This window comes from Triticum urartu, chromosome 2A (assembly GCF_056163025.1).
Source record: "Triticum urartu cultivar PI428250 chromosome 2A, HENAU_Tu73, whole genome shotgun sequence".
Taxonomy (NCBI): domain Eukaryota; kingdom Viridiplantae; phylum Streptophyta; class Magnoliopsida; order Poales; family Poaceae; genus Triticum; species Triticum urartu.
This window is the reverse complement of record NC_141874.1, coordinates 181,198,641-181,222,365: the sequence shown is the minus strand read 5'-3', so window position 1 is coordinate 181,222,365 and position 23,725 is coordinate 181,198,641. Positions and strand designations below refer to the sequence as shown.

General features: G+C 43.1%; 1 protein-coding gene across 1 annotated transcript; it reads right to left on the bottom strand.

The window, feature by feature from the left end:
• Positions 1-2,169: 2,169 nt before the first annotated feature.
• On the bottom strand, positions 2,170-3,506 carry LOC125541357 (putative 2' cyclic ADP-D-ribose synthase BdTIR). The gene is made up of 2 exons (XM_048704793.2): positions 2,748-3,506; positions 2,170-2,599 (listed from the first exon to the last, which is right to left on the bottom strand). The coding sequence occupies exons 1-2, from the start codon at positions 3,317-3,319 to the stop codon at positions 2,497-2,499; spliced, it is 675 nt and encodes a 224-aa protein (XP_048560750.2). The 5' UTR covers positions 3,320-3,506; the 3' UTR covers positions 2,170-2,496.
• Positions 3,507-23,725: the final 20,219 nt, after the last annotated feature.

Genomic DNA, 23,725 nt, shown 5'->3' with positions numbered 1-23,725 from the left:
CGGGGGCCCCACCCCACCCAAAGTCACGGGAGAGAATGAGAGACCCCCCCCCCCCACCACCACCACCATTTGCCATTGGGCTTAGCCCGACGACGGGAGGAGAGGAGGGAGTAGATCGGGGCTCGGCGGCTGCTAGGGTAGCGGCCCGTCTGAGTCGCCCAATGCAGGAGTGACCTTAAAAATGGGAGAGGTTTTCACTTTCTAGCCTCTTCACCAACTAGGAATGCATACAACCATTTTAGTATGAGTACCATGTCAATTTCAGAAATTGAACTCAGATCGTTAGGCTGGAGAACCGCATGCCCAACCACTAAGCCAAGGTTAGTTATCTAAAAAAATTGATCATAAAATATATACTTAGTTGCCAAGAATTTGAGTCAATTTGCATTAACGGACAACATGTGTTGTTGGGCTCACCACCTCACATGCAGACCCATATTACTTTTCTGCAGTTGGAAATTCAAAATCTTCACATTCTACACCCCTCAAATATGAAATCGATCCATGCCAAGTGAAATTTTGCACAGTAAATTTCCAGTATATCTAACGCGGTGCCTTGACTAAATAGTTTGAATCCATGTGGTTTACTGTTCACGTACCGTACAGCTACCACTGTAAACATCAAAGAAAAAAAAATAAGACATTGAAAATATTCTTCCGCCGCACGTACACACAGTAGTACACATGTATAGCTTGCGGAAAGTAGGGATCGTGATGTGTGAAATCAACACCAGTGAGTAATGAGTCACACACATTAGGTCCTTATAAATTTCTAGGCAGGTCGATTGCAGGATCACACTTCAAAAATGTACAGTGGTATTTTTTTTCTTGAAGGATAAAATAAATCCGCGTTGCCCCCCTTAAACTTTTTTCCCTCAAGATTTCTTTTTTTGCGTTTCCCTCAAGAAATTAACTCGAACTTTTTTCAGACTTACTTAACCCTCTAAACAATTACGTTTTGGAGTAATTTACAAAGAGTCAGTTTACGTGAATGATAGTTTAGCTACCAAATGTAACCATTTATGACATGTGAAAAAAGGGCAACATATTCTTCATCGACGAAGTACATGTATGATTTTTGTTATACTTTATAGAACCCTCTATGGAAGATTTTATGTAACAGAAACCAGTTTTTTTTTTGAACATCAATACAGACACAAGCGCTATGAGCACCTCCGAAAGACTGAGCCGGCATATGTTCTTGAAATTTACGAAGTCACCGTAAATGCGCATCGCCGGAAATTCTAAAATAAATCCAGGAATAAATGCGAGCACCAGAATTTAAACCCTGGTAGGTTAAGGATACCACAGTCCCTCTAACCATCCAACTACAGGTTGGTTCGCAGTAACAGAAACCAGTTGGAGGGTAAAATGCTCTAGGATGTGATCGTCCAGGGTGTTAGAGGGGAAAGTGAGTCATGATATTTTAGCTACAAAGTTTTGTTCTTTACGTTTTCCAAAACAAGGTTTTCTCGACTTCCATTTGAAGAAACCATCGTCTTCAAGGTTCATGTAAAATGTACAAAAATAACATAATATTAAAATGCCAACCGAAGGACATCTACATTGTTTATAGTTGTTTTTAAAGAAACAACATCATTCTTGGCTCGTAGGTGGAAGTTGGAGGATCCACGGAAGCTATTTCAGAACTTGGATGTTGGTTGTATGCATCGTTGCTTTATTTATAAAGCGGCACGAAAGCCTATTTCGAGCATCGTTAAGAGATCACCATTGGTTAAGATCCAACACCTAAAATTTCATAAAAAAATTAATTATGGAATATGTGATCAATCTCAAATTTAATTCACTTTATGCATTAGTACATATCTCGACGAGCATGGTGGGCTCCCGGGAGCAGTACTACGCGAGGCGCGGTAGCTCGAGGAGTTGGTAAGCACAAGGCTGATACTTTCATAGATGACGACACTGATCTGCTCCTTACCAAAATAATTGTGGCACTCTAGAAATGGCGGAAGATCAATTGTTTCTTTTTAGTGGGCGGAGAACAATATGCATTACATATTCCAAAAAGAAACGATGCCATTGCTCGTAGGGCGCAGGCTGCATGATCAACAGAAGCTGTTTGGGCATGGTTAAAAGATCACCATTGGTGAAGATCCAAGGCCTCACAAATTTTGTAAACAGAAACAATTGTGGAATATGTGATCGAACTATATTATTTGACTTTGTGCAGTACATGTACATATGCCCGTCATTATTTGCAAAATCTGAAGTTGCGGTGCCTGCATGGCCAGCCGTATAGCTTATTTTACCACACATTGGCGGCTACGGCATGCACCCATGAACCTAATACTTTAATTTGCCGAAAATGAATCAACCAAAGAAAAACGAATGTCCCCTCAAAAAAAAAAACGAACGAATGAATCCTCTCCATGTTAATTATTTGACTGTTAATCTGCCCCTTCGACTATTTGTTATTCCTGACGTGGAGCCGGGTACTTCGCTGAATAGTAGCCGTTGATTTTCCGTTCAAAATTAGAGCCTTGAAACGATCGTTTCCCTCCTCTGCACTCTCTCCATTTTTTCCATGTGGTACAGCACCGCGTCGGCTGCCGCTGACACCAGCTCGGCTATGTCCCTGCACAGAGATTGCCATTGCATACAGTTAGCTCCCAATTGGTTGCATGCATGCATTTGCGCGTGGACATTCACGGCACAGATGGAATTATACTTAGTATATCGAAGAGGAAGAAAATGATGCATGCATGCATGCATGAGTGACGTACCCTGTGGCCGAGTCGTAGGTGAGGCCGACGGTGTTCTTGGCCTCGCGGAGCGCGTACTTGTAGCGCTCCACGTCTTGCGGGAGGTAGTCGTCGGAGGCGGCGAGGGCCTCGGGGAGCACGAGGTCGGAGGGCTTGATGTTGTAGAAGATGGGGATGATGGTCTTGCGTGACTCTACGAGCGTGGCGAGCTCCCAGAGGCAGTACTCCGAGTCGAAGTAGCTCGGGGAGAAGATGGCCACGGCGACGCTGCATTCGCTGATTCCGGCGCTGATCGTCTCCCTGAGCCGGTCGCCCGGCCGCATCGACATGTTGTCCAGGAAGCCGCGGATGCCGCTCTGCGCGAGGCGGTCGTAGAGCAGGCGCGCCACCGTCCGCTTCGTGTCCACGCCGCGGTGGTTGATGAACACGTCGTACTGGGGTTCGCCGGCCAGAGACTCCTCGTCGTACTCCACCCGCCGCCCCACGACGGCGTGTCGCTGCTTCCCCCCCTCGCTCGCGCGCATGGCCTCCGCTGACGCGCTCAGCCGGGACGCCATGATGGAGGACCTACGGGAAACTCCGGTTGAGGCCATTGATGGAGCTAGGTCGAGCAAGCTCAGCGGCGTACGTGTGCGTGCGTGGATAGATGGAGATCTGTACTGCTACCGGCCGTACGTACGAGTGTGCAGGTAGCTAGCTAGCTAGGTCCGGAACGATCGAGACGTACGGTTGGGTAGCTCACGACAGCAGCCGGATGAATTGATCAAACTGATGGATGGATCGAAATGTCCGTTGGTGAAATGACCGATCGGGGAGCTCGGGTTTATATAAGGGTAGAGAGCGGGAGCTACGATCGAGCTCTCCACGTACGGCGATGGAGACCGGCGGCACGCGCGCGAAATCGTTCGCCTGGTGGCTATGATCAACTGGTCGCGGGCGGGATCAGAGGTTTGAAAAGGTGGAAAACTAGTAGTAGTAGACGCGTACGGAGCAGCTACCGATGGAGCCATATGGTACGTGGTAGTAGTAGTCCGGTTCAATGGTGCCCTCGCAAGACGCGAGAGGAACCAACACACAGACAGACCAAGATACTATAAACTAGTAGTGAACGTTTGATCTTACGTTGATCACTTTACAATTCTCTACTAGTGTCTTTCGTTCATCGGTTTGTGTGGATAATATCATGCAGAATTGCAGATCGATCCGGCCTTTCTGCGACGAACGAAGGAACGAATTGAGGGGCGAATTCTAGGCAGCTTTGCTTTGATTTGTCAGCCAATGGGCATGCATGCTTGGACCGGAGAGGGGGAGCACATGCATGTGTGGAGTATTTTAGATGGATTGGGAGACAAGAAAACCAACCGACGGGACGGGTTGGAGGTGGAACAGAGACTCCGGCGAGAGGCGCGGGCGGGTAGAACTACCGTTTCAAAACAAGAGACCGTTTCCTTCCCGGGACGCGCGCGCGCGCATGGACGCTGACGTCATCTTGGACTCTCCGACTGTACGTACGTCCGTGTCTGCGTTCGCTTTGATGAGTTCAACTTTCAACACCTCGTACCACCTCCTCGTCCAAATTAACCCTAGCTAGTACATCTTTTCTCGGTAAAAAGGGGAGGTGATTCTTCTTTCTTCTTTTTGACAGTGGTAGTAATAAAGACGGTGATTCTTGCTTGTTTTACCGGACGAACGGGCGTCGCGTCGCGTCAAGAGGGTGCATGCCCGGTATTTGACGACATGCATGCATGGATCCACCTCGGAGCCAGGTACTGTAGATCGATTGTTTTGGGACGTGGGGCCCCGAGACTGATCCAAGAGATCTGGGTGACAGGGACTTGAAGAGATTATAGGTAGTCCAGGTAGGACGGCGTGCAGCTGCATGCACTGCGTGCGTGCGCGCATGCGTGCATACGTGTTGATTTGTTCCTATGAACACATTTCCTTTTTTTTCTTGCGAGGAGCAGAATTTCAGCTGCAGCTACATAATTGCTGATATACTCTACTATGTCGTAATAGTGCAAATTAAAGTGTTGCATATCGAAATATCCAATTAACTGAATATTCTACGTGTAGATCTCTGTATGTGTGTTCTGCATATATACGTAGAAGGATGAAGAAGCTCTGCTAGTCCTAAGAGCATCTACAACCAGAGCACACATATCCCTCAAGTGTCCGGATGAAAAAAGTCACCCAACCGGATTGTGCTTACTCAACTCAAACGTTCGGTCCAATCCGCGCCCTCGTACCCAGCCCATATGTAGGACGAACATTGGATGTCTAGACCCGTCCGCCATGTCTGACTGACGAGCGGGCCCACGCTAAAACTCATTGGTCCGGGGGGCGCCTCCTTCGATTTAGGTGATGATACATTCCTAGCCCCATCCTATTCTCTCGCTCCCATCCACGCCGCCGCTGCCCCTCCTCTCCATATTCCACTTCGAACCCGACGTCGTCGCCGCCCAACTGCCACCATGGTTCGCAGCAAGATCACCTTACTGACCCCAGAGCGGTGGGCGGACATGCGCGTCATGGAGGAGGCATATGTCGCGCGTCGCGCCATATGCATTGTGGCCGGCTTGCCTTCTGATAGTCCGGGAGAGGAGGCGCCAGAGCACGAGGAGGTGGAGGCGACGGATATGGAAGAGGCGAGCATCAGGAGGAGGAGGAGGAGGAGGAGGAAGAGGAGGAGGAGGAGGAGGAGCCACCGTCGGAAGACGAGGAGGTTGAGTAGCCGCCATCTAAGGAGGAGGAGGAGGCACCGACTCCGGAGCAAGCCGAATTCGGGATGGAGGACGCATGCGTGGAGTTCGAGATTGTCCAAGAGGAGGCGGCGGCGGAGTAGCATGCCATCATCAACTCTATTTAGTCTGAGGTGGAGGCGAACCCGTCGCTTCTTCCACGAGGCGGGCATGGAGCTTGAGGAGGCCAGCGTGTTCGAGGAGGACGGGGAGGAGGCACCGGCGTTTCGCCCGTCCGCCAATGACCATGAGGCCGGTGTCTCCGGCACGGACGTCATCGACATATCCGATGAGGAGTAGTGTAGTTGCTAGGTTGCTAGTTCCTACTATGTTTTATGTACCTAAATCATGAATATTGCATGTCGTTGCATGAAAATGGGGATCATCAAATGGGGAGTGCGGTTTGTGATGTGTGAAATATGGAAGGTGACCCGGCGCTAATTTGCTAGTTTGTAAAATATGGGATGTGACCGGGGGTTGTAGATGCTCTTAAAGGAAGCCCTACCCCACGCAACATATGTGTCAGCTATTTTACGCTCATGAATATTTGAATGATGCAAATCTTCTCTGTAAAAAAAAAAACTCTACTAGAGCCAAAGATGAGGTGCGAACGAACAACTAAAGCATGAGCATGCCTTTTCTATTCTCCGGGAAATATATGAGCAGGAAGTATGATCTAAATCATACTATTTTTTTTATAGCCAGATTAAACAGGAACATACAAGATTGTACTTTAGTTCAAACATATTTATTGTAGCAGCCCTTTAGGACAATTCATATATTATCTTAAACAGATGTATGGTTGCAGCCCTTTGACAAATTTATCTATTTTTTTTACCATTACCAAACTTAAGACCCAACAAGTGAAACAAGCTTTTTGTTAAGAGAAACGAGATCTCAATACCTTAATACGTAAGAGAAAAGAAAATTCGAAGAGAAAGAAGATAGAGCATACAAACGGAAGCGGAAGAGGCCTCGTCGTAGACTCCTGGGGCACTTGCCTGTCGCCGGAGGTACAGCTGCGGAGAGTTGCGGGCTGGCGGGGCAGCGCAGGCGGCGAGCGGCCTCAGCGTTTGGTATGCAACATGTGCATCCGTGCATTGATGTGCTCCTCCTCACGGCCTTGTGGCAATTGCCAGTTAATCAGGAAAGTAAATTACGATAGTACGACGAACCCAATTGTGACGGGATATGAGGATCAGCTGATTAGGGAAGTAATTAATTACTAGGAGGTATGTGCTGTGCCAACTGCCAGTTAATTAGGGAAGTTAATTAATTTCCGTAGTATGAGGAACCCAATTGTCACGGGATTTTGAGGATCATCAATATTCCAAATAACTTTAACTCTTGGTGTTATTTTCAAGCCGATCGAGCACGTGGCTGCACAAGTGGAAGTGGACTTGTATCATGCAGAGATGTAGAGATCTGTTCAAATGCTTGCACACCAAGATTGCATTACTAACTTAGCTCGCTATATTCAGTCAACAATTTGTATCACACTTTAAGTAGAGAATGACTGAGAATTGGTAGTCTGATCGTAGCATAGGATCGGATCAACACTACTGTGAGGACACATAATATTAAACTATTCACAATTGTCACTTTTCTTAAAGGGGGACAACCTCCCGCCTATGCATCGATTGCTACACGGTAAATTGTTGATTATTAAACAATGTCAAATATTGTTACTTTCTCCTTTTCAGTTTATAAGGTTCAATTCAAAAATCTCACCAACCAAGATAGATGATGAGTGTTGGAATATTTTTTGTAGTTTGCAAAAGCACCCAATTAATACTCTTGTTTTCCTTAAAAAATTATGTTTACGAATGCATTAATTGCAATGCATGCATGCATAAAGTGCATGCATTGGTCAGTTTTCTCTTAATACTTGCACGCAATGGTTTAATGCACCTTGAAGTCTGCACGTGTGATGGGGAACAACCAAATTGAGCCTTATAAAATGAAAAAACTAAAATTTTGAGATAAGCCCTATAAACCGGAAAGGAAGGAGTACCGAACAAATCGTCTTATAAAAAAGCCGAGGTCATCCACATCGTTTCATTTACATATGCATAACTTATACCGTGGGAATGGTGGGTTTGGTCTGAGATTTCAGTGTGACAAATTTGTGGGATGAATTTTCCCAAAGAAACTCCTCCTACCAAGATCTGAAATAAGACTACAGATGTGTAGCATTTTTTAGATCATACATATGTATCACATTTTCTATTTTGGATATGACTAGTGGACCAAACGCAAATGCGAAGAGTAGTTAACTAAGCTATGTACTACCCACCAACAATTTAACATATGGACTTTTATAACTACCAAACGTTCGGATTTTAGCAATAGGCAAGAACATCCTTATTTCACTCTAATTATATACATGCATGTATTGGAATGACTAATTTACACTTCTCCCTCTAATTACATGTATATGCACTATATGACGAAATCTGATGTCATCCTAGATTTCTTCTTTTCTGAAACTTCAAAATATTTTGTAGCTCAAACTGTTGGTCGAATTGAAAAACCGTTTTCAGATAAAAAATTCACCGTGACGAGATATTCAAAACTAGATCCTATGTTGATATGTTTCGATGACTTTTCTCGGGTCAAAAGTTACCAGGCCTAGACTAAGTAAGTTATCACATTGCCGGTACATAAATTACCATCCCGTTTACACAGAAATTATCGAAGCTTAAAAATGGTCCCTTTAACCATCTCCCCACATGCAAATGCACTAGAGGACAAAAAACTGATATAGTCCTACATTTCTCCTATTTTGAAACTTCAAAAATATTTTGTAGCTCAAACTGTTGATCCGATTGAAAAACCGTTTTCACATAAAAAATTCGTCGCGGCGAGACCTTAGAAACTAGATCTTATGTTGGTATAATTTAATGATTCCTTATCGGGTCAAAAGTTATCACGTCTAGGCTAAGCAAGTTATCAGCTCTCTTGTGTGTATATTACCAATGCTATTTATATATGAGTTATGGGGGGGGGGGTATGTTTTTCCCAGCTGAATTTTTTTTCATGGTGTTTGTACGTGAGTTATCAGCTCTGTGTGCGTATATTACCATACTATTTATAGAGGAATTATTGGGGGTATGTTTTTCAACAAAAAATCCCGGGTGAAAAACTTACCGCGGTGTTTGTACGTGAGTTATCAGATCTGCGGTGTGTATATTACCATGGCAATTACGCAGAAGTTATCGGAGGTACGTTCTTCGACAACTTTTTCCCTAGGCGAAAAAGTATCATGGTATTTGTACATGAGTTATCAGCTTTGCGGTGTGCAAATTATCATGTTATTTACACAAAAGTTATTGAAGATATTTGTACATAAGTTATCACGTACACGATGCAAATACTACCATAATATTTGCATAGAAGATACCGAGGGTATGTTTATTAACAACTTTCTTCCCATGTCAAAATGTTTCCACGGTATTTGTGCATGAATTATTAGCTCTGTCGTGCGTATATTACCATGCTATTATAGGAAAGTTACTGGAGGAATATTTTCAACCACTCTTTCCAGGGTTTCAAGGTTACGGCGGTGTTTGTACGTAAGTTATCAGGTCTATGATGTGTGTATTACCATGCTAATAGACAAAAAATACTGGGAGATGTTTTCAACAATTTTCCCCTCTGAATCAAAAGTTACCGTGGTATTTGTACAAGCCATCAGCTCTGTTATGCGCAAATTGCCATGTTATTTACATAAAAATTATTGGGGATGTTTCAATAAAATTTTCTTCCTGTCAAAAAGTTACCACGTCGTTTGTACATAAATTATCACGTGCACGATGCGTATGTTACCATGCTATTCACACTGAAGTGTTTGTATGTATGCCTAATTTCATAACTTATAATCTAGTACGAAATGATGTACTAAAGAAGGCCAACAAACAATAAAGAAACAAATTTTGTTTTGCTGTCATGTGGTCGGAAAATGGTCACATAAGTATTTTCCAATTATAGGGCATGAAAATGGTGCTAGATTAGTTGGTTATTGGCGTCATACAAGATCAACCTGACCTGGGATCGATCCCCTCTTGGCACACTAATTTTTTACAATGTGCAATGATCAACACGAAAAAAACCCAGCGGAGGCAGTGTTTGGAGCGGTAAAAAAAGTGGGCAGTTAACGATCTGTTCCGCGAAGGAGAAAATCAGGGGAGGTGCTATTCGCGCGATCTGTAAGGGAGAAAACCGCGGGAGGTTCCATTCGATCGTGCGGCACAAAAGTCGTTCGGATCTAATGACAAGATCAGAACGTTTGGAAAGTACAAATTTCGTTTAACATATTCATATATCTATCATCAAATATCTCCTTGCAAGCTCATGTATTGGCGCTTCTAGTACACAATCTTTATGATACCTCATTTAATGTTGTCATGTGCACCTATAGATAGTTGTGGGCAACAAAAAATTGAACAGAGAAAGCCGCCAACGACGCCATATATGTCAGCTCATAGACAGAATACAGAGTGAGAGTATGTCTTTACCTAATATTAAAGGGAGGAGACTTTCATAGTTCTCCAGACGCCATCCTTTTATATCTATTAACTATTAAGATTAATGGCTAAGATTTAATAGATTAAGTTGACAAAATTTACACCCTTTATCCAACCAATAAGTGATTTCATGGTGCTCCTTCCGTCGCCTCTTTATATTCCTTAACCACAAAGATGAACCACTGAGATTTAAAAGAACCGTCATGTACTGTTGCCCCTCGAACAAAATAAAAATGGGCCAATAGCTCCTGTGCGACGTTTTTTATGTGAATTGGAAGGAGTGCGACGTTGTTGGAATGAATGGCTGTGATGCGACACATTTGAGCGTGTAAATAGCCTAGGGCCACATGGGGTGTTAAATATGGTTAAGTTGGTCGTCAACCAAGCCCGCCCGTTTATGTTAGGACACGAGGGTCCAACTTAATTGTTCCTCAAAACAGCTGACCGTGCCCTGCCGCCCGACCGTGCCGGGCCCGCCAGTCTGCCCCCCCTTCGTCTTCGGTGGCGGCGGATCTTGCATTCTCGATGGCGGCGGCGGAGCCCTCGTTCTCAACGGCGGCGGAGCTTTCGTCCTTAGAAAATGGTGAGTGAATTCGAACCCTAGTCTCCCTCCCGTTCCTCTCTCGGGCCCGTAGATCTCAACTCGTTTCCTCTATTTTCGCTTATTGAATCGATAGGTTGTGAGGGGAGCCCGTGGGCATACCGAGATGGAGCCGCCAGATTCAACTTCGAATAGGTAATGCACCTCTCTCCGATCCAATTTTGCATGCAATTAGGGCCTCATCTGCTCTTTCTCACGGGCTCACACTGTCCGCCACTGACAGAGGGGATGCTGCCGCTCGGACCTTCGAATTGACAGTCAATTTCTTTCCATCAAAGGCAAAATTAGTTGATGGTAGCATACAGAACATTGAGAGAGACATAATTGTTAAATGGGAGGTTGAGTTTACGGAGATTGATCCACAAGTTCTACAGAACATGGGAGAGACGGCAGTGGAGAAATGGGTGAAAAAAATTGGGGAGAATATTGTTTGGGGTCCAGAGCAAGAAGTATCACTGTTGCGGTTTGATGATTGGAAAGGAGAGTATGTGAGAATAGAAGATGGTGAACAGATTGTTGAAGAAATCGATCGGCAAAACGGCTGGACAAGCAAACGGGCTAATTTTTTTGTTGAGCTCGTTGATCTAAACATTTTTCGAAGGTTGGATATGTGCCATCACAATTGGCTGCGCAGATGGTAGATGATGATTGGGCTACACAGAGGCCATTGATTCCCATGTGTACTGAACTTACAGTAATAGCCGAAGAGGGACAGGTGTCTGGAACTGAAACTGAAACTACAGTAACTGTTGATTGGAATGTAGTTGAATTAGATGAGCCTACTGATTTGGTCATTGCACCAATGCCCGACATTGAGATGGCCAAACTTTTTGGCATTCCAATCGATGACAGAGATAAGCAGGAGAGGGGCAAATCTAGTTTGCCTGCTAATGCTGATGAAGAAGTAAATAGACAGTTGATGAAACAAGCTGCAGATGAAGTAGATGATGCACATGATGATGAGCTGGTGCATGTGTATGACAAAGAAAACCCTGTCATTGAAGTAGGCAAGTTGTTCCCAAGCATGGAGTTTAGGATGTGTTTCAAGACTTATGCAGTGAAACATGAGTTTGATGCCAAGACTGTTTGGACTGATAGAAAGAAGTTTTATGCGAGGTGCAGAGGATTTAATGGTAGTGTGAAGCCTTGCAAGTGGTACATATCTGCTAGACTGCAACCTGATGGAAGTACTGTCAGGGTTAACCAAATCCCCAATCAACATACTTGTATTACAAGTTCACAGAGAGTATCAACCATGACATCACAACTTTGGGTTGCAGAAAAGATCACCCCAATTTTATCCAAAACATCAAACACTACTACCAAGAAACTCAAAGTAGACTTGGAAAAGAAACTGAAATATCCCACGGTGTGGAAGGCAAAACAAAGGGCAATGAAAAATTTATATGGTGATTGGGCAAATACATTTAGGATGCTTTACAACTTCAAAGTAGAGGTGGAAAAGAGGTCACCTGGCAGTGTTGTGGAGATAGATACAGAGGTATCAGCTAAAGGTGAAGTCAAGTTCTCCAAGTTTTTTATGGCTTTGAAGCCTTGCATCGATGGGTTCAAAGCAGGGTAGCGTCCATATTTGAGCATAGACTCATCATTTTTGACAGGAAAGTGGAATGGTCAGTTGGCAGCATGCAATGCTCTAGATGGACACAACTGGATGTTTCCTATTGCTGTTGGCTTGTTTCAGTCAGAAACAGAGGCTTCATGGACATGGTTCATGATCCAGTTGAAAAGATGCCTAGGGCCAGTGTCACCTTTGGCTATACGCACAGATGCATGTAAGGGGCTTGAAAATTCAGTGAAAAATGTTTTCCCACATGCTGAGCAGAGGGAGTGCTTCGGTCATTTGTGGATGAATTTGATCAAAAAATTTAGAGGAGAATAATTTGGGCGCATGTGGCCAGCAGCAAGATCTTACACTAGACAGACACACAAATATCATCTTGATAAGATAATGACAACATATGATGAGTTTGGTCCATGGCTGAACACCTACCATTCTTTGTTATGGTACAGGTCAGCATTCAACACTGCCATCAAGTGTGACCACATCAACAACAATTTGGCAGAGAGTTTCAACAACAAGGTGAAGGAGTTAAAAGATTTTCCTGTGCATGACATGGTTGACCAAATCAGGATCATGCTCATGCGGTTGTGGGAATTGAGAAGAAGGATAGATGATTGTCTGCAAGGTGATAAGCTTCCAGTAGTGGTACAACAGGTAGTCAATAGAAGCAGATGTCTTTCACATTTGTTTGTTGAAAAATCTTCACCTCGGGGTGCCGAAGTTAGAGATAATAAAACTGGAAGGAGACATGTTGTTAACACTGAATTGCATGATTGCACTTGCCTCGAGTGGCAACACACTGGTAAACCATGTGAGCATGCCATTCTTTTCTTAGCATCCCAACCGAAGATAAACATGCACCCATATTTGCATGAATATTATTCGGTAGTAAGATTTAAAGCTGCATATGCTACTCCAATTCCAGCACTTACAGATCAGTCTCAGTGGCCTGAAGTTGTAACATCCCAAAATTCTAAATTTTGGAATGTTATAATAAATATATAGATTTGATTGATTGTCTGAAAGTGAGTGAATTCGAAACTTTTTGAAAGTTAAATGAGAGGGAATAAAAGGACTTTCCCAAACTTTCATATTTGCTTTCTGATCTTCATGAATTCAAATTCTTTTCACCACGAAACCCTAGAGAGAAGATGACATGAATTCTTCCATTTAAATTAAATGAAAAGGGTTGTTGAAAATATTTGAATTTCGGTTGAAAATATTTCAAATTCATAAACTTCAAGCAACTCAATGATTTTCATGAGAGAAGATAAAATGACTTCTTCAAAATATATGAAATATGAGTTGGAAGTTAAAAGGATCAAATTTTAAGTTCTTTTAGAAATATTTTTTCAATTTGGAGTTATTTGTATTTTATTCAAATTATTTTTCTCCAAAAATAAAATATATGGAAAATAGGGTAACATGATTCCCTACATTAGAAAATTGGAGAAAAAATTAATTTGAAATCATTTTGGTTTTTTTAAAATGATTTTTGTTGGATTTTATTAGACCAGTAGCACTCTTTGAATTATTAGAATTTGTGTGTATTTTATTTAATGCCGGAAAAATGTTCATGTCGTAGAAAATCTTTTTTTGAAATTTGTGTAGCACTCTTTGGTTTTTTATTTTTTTTAGTTTTTATTTTTCTTTCTCTGGAAAATGTTTTTTTTAAAACTTCTCGACCGACCGGACCGGGCCGGCCCAGCCAACCAGGCCACGGCCCAGCCAGCCCAACGCCGCACCCCGGTCGTCCCCGACCTCCAGCGGGGAGTCCAGCTCCCGCCCGACACCGCCGGCGCCGCCGTCTTCGCCCCGGCCTCCTCCTGCCCCTCCCCCACGCCACCTCCTCGCCCCTCCTCATAAAAGGCGCCGCCCCAGGGCCCGTCTCTCCTCCCCCTCGCCTCGCACCTCACCACATCTCGCCGCCGCGCCCTAGCACCGCCGCCTGCCGCCGGACTTCGCCGCCGCAGCTAGCGCCGCACCGCCGCCAGCGCTGCCGCCCTGCCCGCATCGCGCCATCGCTCCCCGCTGCCGCGCCTTGCTGCTGCTCGCCCGCAGCCATTGCCCCGCTCCTTGCCGACGCTCGCCGTCGCGGGAAGCCGCCGGAATTTTGCCTCCGGTTTTTCAACGGAAAACCGCCCCGACCGGTAAAACCCTAGGACGGTTTTTATTTCGGTTAGTTAGGTTTAGATCGGTTTTCTTTTTAGTTAGGTTTATTTAATGGACGTTCATTAGTTAGGGTTCTCTAGCGAACGATTTCGTTCGGTAGTGTTCGGTAGCGAACGTTCGCTATTTAGATTTTTCTTTTTTTTTTCTGTTTATTTACGTCAGGGGCCTATTCGTGATGAACTTTCTTTACAGTTTAGTCCCTAAACTTCAAACGATCATTACTTTTCACTCATTTGTCCAAATTCAACGAATCCAACGCTCACGTCTTCGTTATGATCTCCTCTATCCAGTAATACAACTCAAACAGGTTTTTAAAAATTTTAAAATTTTAATTAGAACAGATTTAGATTCAAACTTCATTTGATCATAACTTGAGTTTCGTAGCTCCGTTTCAGTTGATTCTTTTTGCAAATCGAAACTCTTGACCTAAACTTTCTGATAAGGCCAAATTCACATAATTTTGGTACTGTTAGAAATTGTTTTATGTTGCAAGAGTTATTTTCTTGGTTTTGAAGTTTTCCGAAGCGTCTTTTTCGATCGTTCTGATCTTTTGAGTGAGCTTATGTGTGGTTACTATTGCTTGCTTACGATAGATTGATCGGAGTGTGACGAGTAGAGCTATCAAGATTTTTGAGTGCGAATCATATTCATCAACATTGCAGGCAAGTTCACACTTTGATCATATCCCTTTCATACCCAGTTTTTATGCATTAGTTTCAACCCTCAAACATTGCATGAGTAGGATTGATAACATGTGGGTTTTGGGAAGTAGTTGATGAGGTAGGAACCTATTGCCCTACATTCAAACCTTGGGAGTTACTATTACGTTATGCTTACATTGCCATGCTATGCTCGTAGACGTGGATTGGGTGAGTGATATTCATGACTAATGTGAGTTTGTTAATTAATGGTTTATCTAAGGTGGCAACTTAAACACACATCTGGGTGGATTGATGCACCTGGGTATTCCAGGATTTCCTATCTAGGCACCTGGGTAGACCAGGATTGCCTGTTTTTTTGGACCGCCACCCAGGCCCAAAGGGATCATGAGATTTTTCATACTAGAAACTTCCGTGTGCAGCCACAAGCTATTATGGGCTCTATTATAGTTGATTAAGTCGTGCGAACTCTTACAGGGTAGACTAGCAGATGTAGGGGGAAGTAGGTGTAACGGTCTATCCATCGTAAGGTGCTAGCGCTTCCGAAAGACTATGTCTCGGTCATCCGTCTTCTCAAACACCATGTAGTGCGAGAAACCAAACGGAGGCGATCGAGTCTTGTGGGGAAAAGTGCGCAAATCTCTGCAGAGTGTATAAACTAATCATGATTAGCCGTGTCCCCGGTTATGGACATCTTAAATATCTAGTACCTAGATTATCATGTGAATCTCAACATGTTACTCTAAAATTTAATTTTGTTGGGTTTAATGATGTTACTTAATTGGGATTGAGAATGCTATCAACCATTCTCAATGTTCAACAACCACCATGATAGTTAAATTAAAATGTATTCCTTTGCAGTAGGGAAAAATTGGCTTTTCGCAAAAACCTTATAACCATAGAGCTTTTCCACCAGCCAAATATGCATGTAGTGATAGCCGTTGTTCATCATTCTCCATGGTGTGAATTTGCCAGTACATTCAATGTACTGACCCTTTATGGCTGCAACGTCTCATGTTGCAGGATTATCTTACGACGAGTAAGTGATACGTTAGGGTTATGATTTCTACACTCAACTTTGCCGTTGGTGTTGATGGGAATCCACAACCTTGTTACTTCCGCTATATTTTGGATTGAGGTAATAGTATTTACATTACTTTTACATGTGATTTACCTCTGTTATAAATCCTCGAGTACTGTGTGTGTCAGCATACCGATCCAGGGATGACACTTAAGCACAGAGACTTGATCCATTCGGGTCGGGTCGCTACAAGATGGTATCAGAGCACGTGTTGACTGTAGGACGTGACCCTAGAAACTGGCAAGCCCATAGAAAGGATTTTCTCTAAAACTTTCCCTTTCAAAAAAAATCTTTTACCTCTCTTCTCTTCTGAGCTTATTCAAAAATTCCCTTTAGTGAGACCATACCCCTTTCCCCTTTTGACCACACGAAGATTCGACTGATGAGACCACTCCAAGAAGTACAAGATATCGGACAACTAAGACCACTTCGGAATGAAGAGTATTTTCCGTGCATCTGAATAATGGAAACTACAACGGTTGAAGACCGAAGACAAGTAGAATTTGAAGGCTCTGAAGAATTCCCAGATTTGTATGACCTAGGAAGGCTACCCTTATGGAACTTGGCAGATTATGAAGGTTGTCAAAACCCGAGATCAAGGGTTATCGGAGAAAGACCGGAACATGGAGCATTAGAACTCGAATTTTTGTCAAGGAAAAACCCTAAGGAAGGAGATATCAACTATGGAGAGATAGCTCATGGAAATGACAAGAGCAGAAACACGGTTATCCGTGATGTCATCACCCGCTTATGCTATTTGTCACCGGGCTGAGTTAAGCAGGCATTTCTTCGGAAGGATTGGATGGTAGAAGGCTGACGTAGCAGCTATCAGCAAAAGATGAAGTTCTAACCCTAGCCGGTGTATCACCAGGATCTGGTGTGTTACATCAAGAAGTTAAGATGGAGCTACAAGAAGCCGTATTTTGACAAGGAGCATTTTGTGAAGAACTTAGGTCCAAGAAGCTGAAGTAGCCAAGCTGGAGGAGCAAAACCTCGAGACACTGGAGATTCGTCAGGAACTGAAGGACAGTAGGACCATGGTTCATGCGAAGGATGTTGAAACCAGAAGTTTGGAACGCAACTCCAGAATATTAAAGGACGTCACGAGAGACTTCGCGTCAACAGAGTTGATCTGGCAAAAGAACTTGAGAAAGACAAGCATGATCGGAAGAAGCCATTGGAGGCATGAACAAGGCTTGAAGAGTTTGGAGACGTTGAAGATTTATTGACCTTTAGAAGACCAAACCCCTATTATATACCTATGTTAGATGCGACGTTTGTGAGCTGTCATTTGTTTGATGTTTTTCGACAGCCACTATAAAATCTGTCTTTTCAAAACTTTTGTTTGTATTGTGTGCATCCCTCTCTATCTCTCTTATCTCACCCCAAACCCATGGACCCAATAGAGGATGAATGAAAATGAGCTTGTATTTTCTGGACTGATGAGTCAGTTGGAGACGGACCGATGGATTCAGAACATGGAGGATCACATGAAGAATAACCCTATAGTCGGAAAGGATATGACCCAGCATGCTCTTCAGTGCTTTGAAAGAGGTGCTGCTACTTGGTGGAGGATGTACCAAACCATCAATGGATGGCAAGGAGTAACCACTTGGAAATAATTTAAGTTGACTCTGCCAAAGTCTCGGCTTGTGTCCCAGAAGTTGAAGCCTTATGGAAAGGATATGAAGAAACCTTGTGCATGCAAGATTTATGGAGAAATAGGACACACCCATAAAGAACACAAGGATGAATGCCCTAATTGTGAAGGAAGTCACCCAGTTGAAGAATGCCCAATTAGGCAGATTACTTGTTTCTTGTGTGAAGGGACTACCCACTATCCTGCTCAGTGCACATTTACCCCATGGTACAACGAACCATCCAGCAGAAGAAAGAAGTAATGAAAGGAGCCCTCATGGAAATTTTAGAAGAAACTGTGATGAAGGAAGAGGTGCAGGACACACCTAAAGAGGGCCCGAGTAAACCCTGCACTAAGTCTTGCTATTCATGTGGAGAAAAAGGACACATCTCCCAAAATTGTTTGAATGGGGATCTAGTAGAATTCCCTACGGAGGTAGTAGAGTATGACTCACAAGAAATAGAATCCATGATTGGAACGGAAAAGTCCAGGAAGAGAAGTAGATTGGATTCCAGGAAGGACCTGAGTCATATCACCTGTTACAGGTGCAAGGAGTCAGGGCACTACCTCAACAGTTGCCCAAAAAGGAAACCTCGAGACTTGTCAGAAGTAATATGTTTTCGTTGTAATAGAGCAGGGCACTTTGCCAGAGGATGCCCCAAGGAGAAGGAGACTTGTGCTAGATAGTGAGTTTGCAACAGAAGAAATGGAGTAGTAGAAGTGAGAACATTTTCTTTTATATTGAGGTGTTGAGTTGAGGCATGTAATGGAAGTGCGGGAGATTGTAATACTTTGAGAAATTGAGAAAGTTAGCATCGTTGGTACTGATATGGATTTTATGAGTTGTTACTCTATGAAGAAAGATTTTGACCATTTTTGAGTATGTGAGAAATATGGTCTATGGAAGATTTGTGCATTTTAAGGGTGGTAGTACCCTGTAAGAACCCTTGACCCCTGAAGAAGATAAGGATACTCCACTGAGTGGATTTCGGACAAAATGAATACGAGTTTTGTCTCGATATGTGTGATACCCCAAGAGTATGTGGGATGAAGTTGGAGACCGTCAGTTGTTTGGACCAAATGTGATCAAGGAATCAGAAGAGAATGTTAAGTTGATTCGAGATAGACTGAAGGTAGCTCAGTCCAGGCAGAAGAGTTGCAGACTTAAAAACGCATGGAGGTAGTCTATGAGATTGGAGACAGAGCATGTCTTCGTGTGTCCCCTCTACGAGGAGTTAAATGGATTGGAGTTAAGGGACAGTTAGCCCCGAGATTTGTAGGACTGTACCGAGTTTTTGAGCGTATGGAAGAAGTGGCCAACAAGTTGGAGTCACCCGAAGGACTGTCAGGAGTTCAAGATGTGTTTCACGTTTCCCAGTTGAAGAAGTGCCATGCAGAGATGGCCAATATTCCCCTGTAAGGATGCTTGACCCTGGAAAGGATAATGATGTTCCACGAAGTGGAATATGGACTTCATAAGTATAAGTTTTTAACTCGGTATGTGGGATATCCCACGAGGATGAAGAGATGAATTACTATTGGATATAAAGGAGGTATGATGTTGGAAATATGGATCAATGGAAACTCCATGATGATTCTGAGTAATCATGTCCTAGTTTGGTGCCAATAGAAGGAAGGAAGATAGTACAATAGGATGGATTTAAGAATACTAGGAAGTTGGAATAATGATCAGTTGCCCAATGATAAGTTCAAAGACTACAAGTGATGAGATGGGCCATAACCCACAGGCCCAGGACCTGCCAAGAAGCGAGCACATTCTTGCTGAAGGAAAACCATGGAGGAAGATACGACGTTTATCGACATACGATTTTATAGGGGTTTACGCAAAACCTAAGAGTTGTGAAGGAACGATAGATGTTTGTCTGGCTTGCAGAATCTATGGATATATCCGAACTTGGTTCGTCGACAAGAGAAATTCTACAATGCTTGTGAGGATGACCGAGTGTTAGAATGCGAGATTCGCTAAACCGTATACAAGGTAATGATTTGGGTGCGGGATGGATTGATCACCATACCGACTTACTCTTATTATTCGCCTTGCTATGTGGGATGGTAAATCTGAGTGACTTACCTATAGTAGAGAGACGACGATCAAAACCTTGTTTAAAACTTAGAATGGTATAGGTATTTTTCCCTTGTATAAGGCAGCTTTTGCCAACCGTAGGTTATACGGTGAGGATCAACCCAGACCCATTCCCTGCAGGAGAAACCATAAATTGTTGACCACCATGAGATATCGATTAGTTGTTTAATTTTGGCGCCAGACCCGTCAGCTAAGAAGACCCAGTCACAGAAGAACCTTACCAAGATGAAAGACAGAAGAATTGAGGAAAAGGTTATGCCACTACCGAAAGAGCCCAGAATAAGGAATTATCCTTACGATCTGAAAAGACCGGCACATTCAAGAATAAGGATGGAGTATATGAGTTTTGATGGAACTGTAACCATGCTTCTAAGGGTGGTAGCACCCCAGACCCCGTGTGATGATCGATGGATTTTGAGGAGACCCCCAAACCCTAACCTATTTCTTACTAGCTTCTCCGAATCTCGAGGACGAGATTCATTTTAAGGGTGGTAGGTTTGTAACATCCAAAAAATCTAAATTTTGGAATGTTATAATAAATATATAGATTTGATTGATTGTTTGATTGATTGTCTGAAAGTGAGTGAATTCGAAACTTTTTGAAAGTTAAATGAGAGGGAATAAAAGGACTTTCCCAAACTTTCATATTTGCTTTATGATCTCCGTGAATTCAAATTCTTTTCACCATGAAACCCTAGAGAGAAGATGACATGACTTCTTCCATTTAAATTAAATGAAAAGGGTTGTTGAAAATATTTGAATTTCGGTTGAAAATATTTCAAATTCATAAACTTCAAGCAACTCAATGATTTTCATGAGAGAAGATAAAATGACTTCTTCAAAATATATAAAATATGAGTTGGAAGTTAAAAGGATCAAATTCAAAGTTCTTTTGGAATTATTTTTTTCAATTTGGAGTTATTTGGGTTTTATTCAAATTATTTTTCTCCAAAAATAAAATACATGGAAAATAGGGTAACATGATTCCCTACATTAGAAAATTGGAGAAAAAATTAATTTGAAATCATTTTGGTTTTTTAAAATGATTTTTGTTGGATTTTATTAGACCAGTAGCACTCTTTAAATTATTAGAATTTGTGTGTATTTTATTTAATGCCAGAAAAATGTGCATGTCGTAGAAAACTTTTTCTGAAATTTTGATATATTATATGCCTATGTAATTTTTTTTTATTTTTTTAGTTTTTATTTTTCTTTCTCTGGAAAATGTTTTTTTAAAAAACTTCTCGACCGACCGGACCGGGCCGGCCCAGCCAGCCAGGCCATGGCCCAGCCGGCCCAACGCCGCACCCCGGTCGTCCCCGACCTCCAGCGGGGAGTCCAGCTCCCGCCCGACACCGCCGGCGCCGCCGTCTTCGCCCCGGCCTCCTCCTGCCCCTCCCCCACGCCACCTCCTCGCCCTCCTCATAAAAGGCGCCGCCCCAGGGCCCGTCTCTCCTCCCCCTCGCCTCGCACCTCACCACATCTCGCCGCCGCGCCCTAGCGCCGCCAGCGCTGCCTCCCTGCCCGCATGGCTCCACCGCTCCCCGTTGCCGCGCCGCGCCTTGCTGCTGCTCGCCCGCAGCCAACGCCCCGCTCCTCGCCGACGCCCGCCGCCGCGGGAAGCCGCCGGAATTTCGCCGCCGGTTTTCCAATGGAAAACCGCCCCGACCGATAAAACCCTAGGACGGTTTTTATTTCGGTTAGTTAGGTTTAGATCGGTTTTCTTTTTAGTTAGGTTTATTTAATGGACGTTCATTAGTTAGGGTTCTCTAGGGAACGATTTGTTCGGTAGTGTTCGGTAGCGAACGTTCGCTATTTAGATTTTTCTTTTTTTTTTCTGTTTATTTACGTCAGGGGCCTATTCGTGATGAACTTTCTTTACAGTTTAGTCCCTGAACTTCGAACGATCATTACTTTTCACTCGTTTGTCCAAATTCAACGAAACCAACGCTCACGTCTTCGTTATGATCTCCACTATCCAGTAATCCAACTCAAACAGGTTTTTGAAAATTTTAAAATTTTAATTAGAACAGATTTAGATTCAAACTTCATTTGATCATAACTTGAGTTTCGTAGCTCCGTTTCAGTTGATTCTTTTTGCAAATCGAAGCTCTTGACCTAAACTTTCTGATAAGGCCAAATTCACATAATTTTGGTACTGTTAGAAATTGTTTTATGTTGCAAGAGTTATTTGCTTGGTTTTGAAGTTCTCCGAAGCGTCTTCTTCGATCGTTCTGATCTTTTGAGTGATTGCTTATGTGTGGTCACTATTGCTTGCTTATGATAGATTGATCGGAGTGTGACGAGTAGAGCTATCAAGATTTTTGAGTGCGAATCATCTTCATCAACACTGCAGGCAAGTTCACACTTTGATCATATCCCTTTCATACCCAGTTTTTATGCATTAGTTTCAACCCTCAAACATTGCATGAGTAGGATTGATAACATGTGGGTTTTGGGAAGTAGTTGATGAGGTAGGAACCTATTGCCCTGCATTCAAACATTGGGAGTTACTATTACGTTATGCTTACATTGCCATGCTATGCTCGTAGTCGTGGATTGGGTGAGTGATATTCATGACAGATGTGAGTTTGTTAATTAATGGTTTATCTAAGGTGGCAACTTAAACACACATCTGGGTGGATTGAGGCACCTGGGTAGACCAGGATTGCCTGTTTTTTTGGACCGCCACCCAGGCCCAAAGGGATCATGAGATTTTTCATACTAGAAACTTCCGTGTGCAGCCACAAGCTATTATGGGCTCTATTATAGTTGATTAAGTCGTGCGAACTCTTACAGGGTAGACTAGCAGATGTAGGGGAAAGTAGGTGTAACGGTCTATCCATCGTAAGGTGCTAGCGCTTCCGAAAGACTATGTCTCGGTCATCCGTCTTCTCAAACACCATGTAGTGCGAGAAACCAAACGGAGGCGATCAAGTCTTGTGGGGAAAAGTGCGCAAACCTCCGCAGAGTATATAACTAATCATGATTAGCCGTGTCCCCGGTTATGGACATCTTGAGTATCTAGTACCTGGATTATCATGTGAATCTCAACATGTTACTCTAAAATTTAATTTTGTTAGGTTTAATGATGTTACTTAATTGGGATTGAGAATGCCGTCAACCATTCTCAATGTTCAACAACCACCATGATAGTTTAATTAAAATGTATTCCTTTGCAGTAGGGAAAAATTGGCTTTTCGCAAAAACCTTATAACCATAGAGCTTTTCCACCAGCCAAATATGCATGTAGTGATAGTCGTTGTTCATCATTCTCTATGGTGTGAATTTGCGAGTACATTCAATGTACTGACCCTTTGTGGCTGCAACGTCTCATGTTGCAGGATTATCTTACGACGAGTAAGTGATACGTTAGGGTTACGATTTCTACACTCAACTTTGCCGTTGGTGTTGATGGGAATCCACAACCTTGTTACTTCCGCTATATTTTGGATTGAGGTAATAGTATTTACGTTACTTTTACATGTGATTTACCTCTGTTATAAATCCTCGAGTATTGTGTGTGTCAGCATACCGATTCAGGGATGACACTTAAGCACAGAGACTTGATCCATTCGGGTCGGGTCGCTACAGAAGTGGACATTGAATTTTCCGTGTGTCCTCCCTTGACAAAAAGAAAGGCTGGCAGGTCTAAACAGAGTAGATTCAAGGCATGGTTTGAGAAAGGTGGGAGTAGTAAGAAGGGAAAGAAAGATGGAAAGCCAAAAAGGGCTCAAAAAGGTAACAAAAACAGATGCAAGTTGTCCCAGGAACTTGGGCATAGAGTGGGATCTGTCAAATGCCGTTACACTCCTGATAAGCCAAATTATGTTCTTGTTTATTTGTCTGTGTTTTGATTTTGTGCTTTTTTCCAATTACTATATCTATAACATTTTC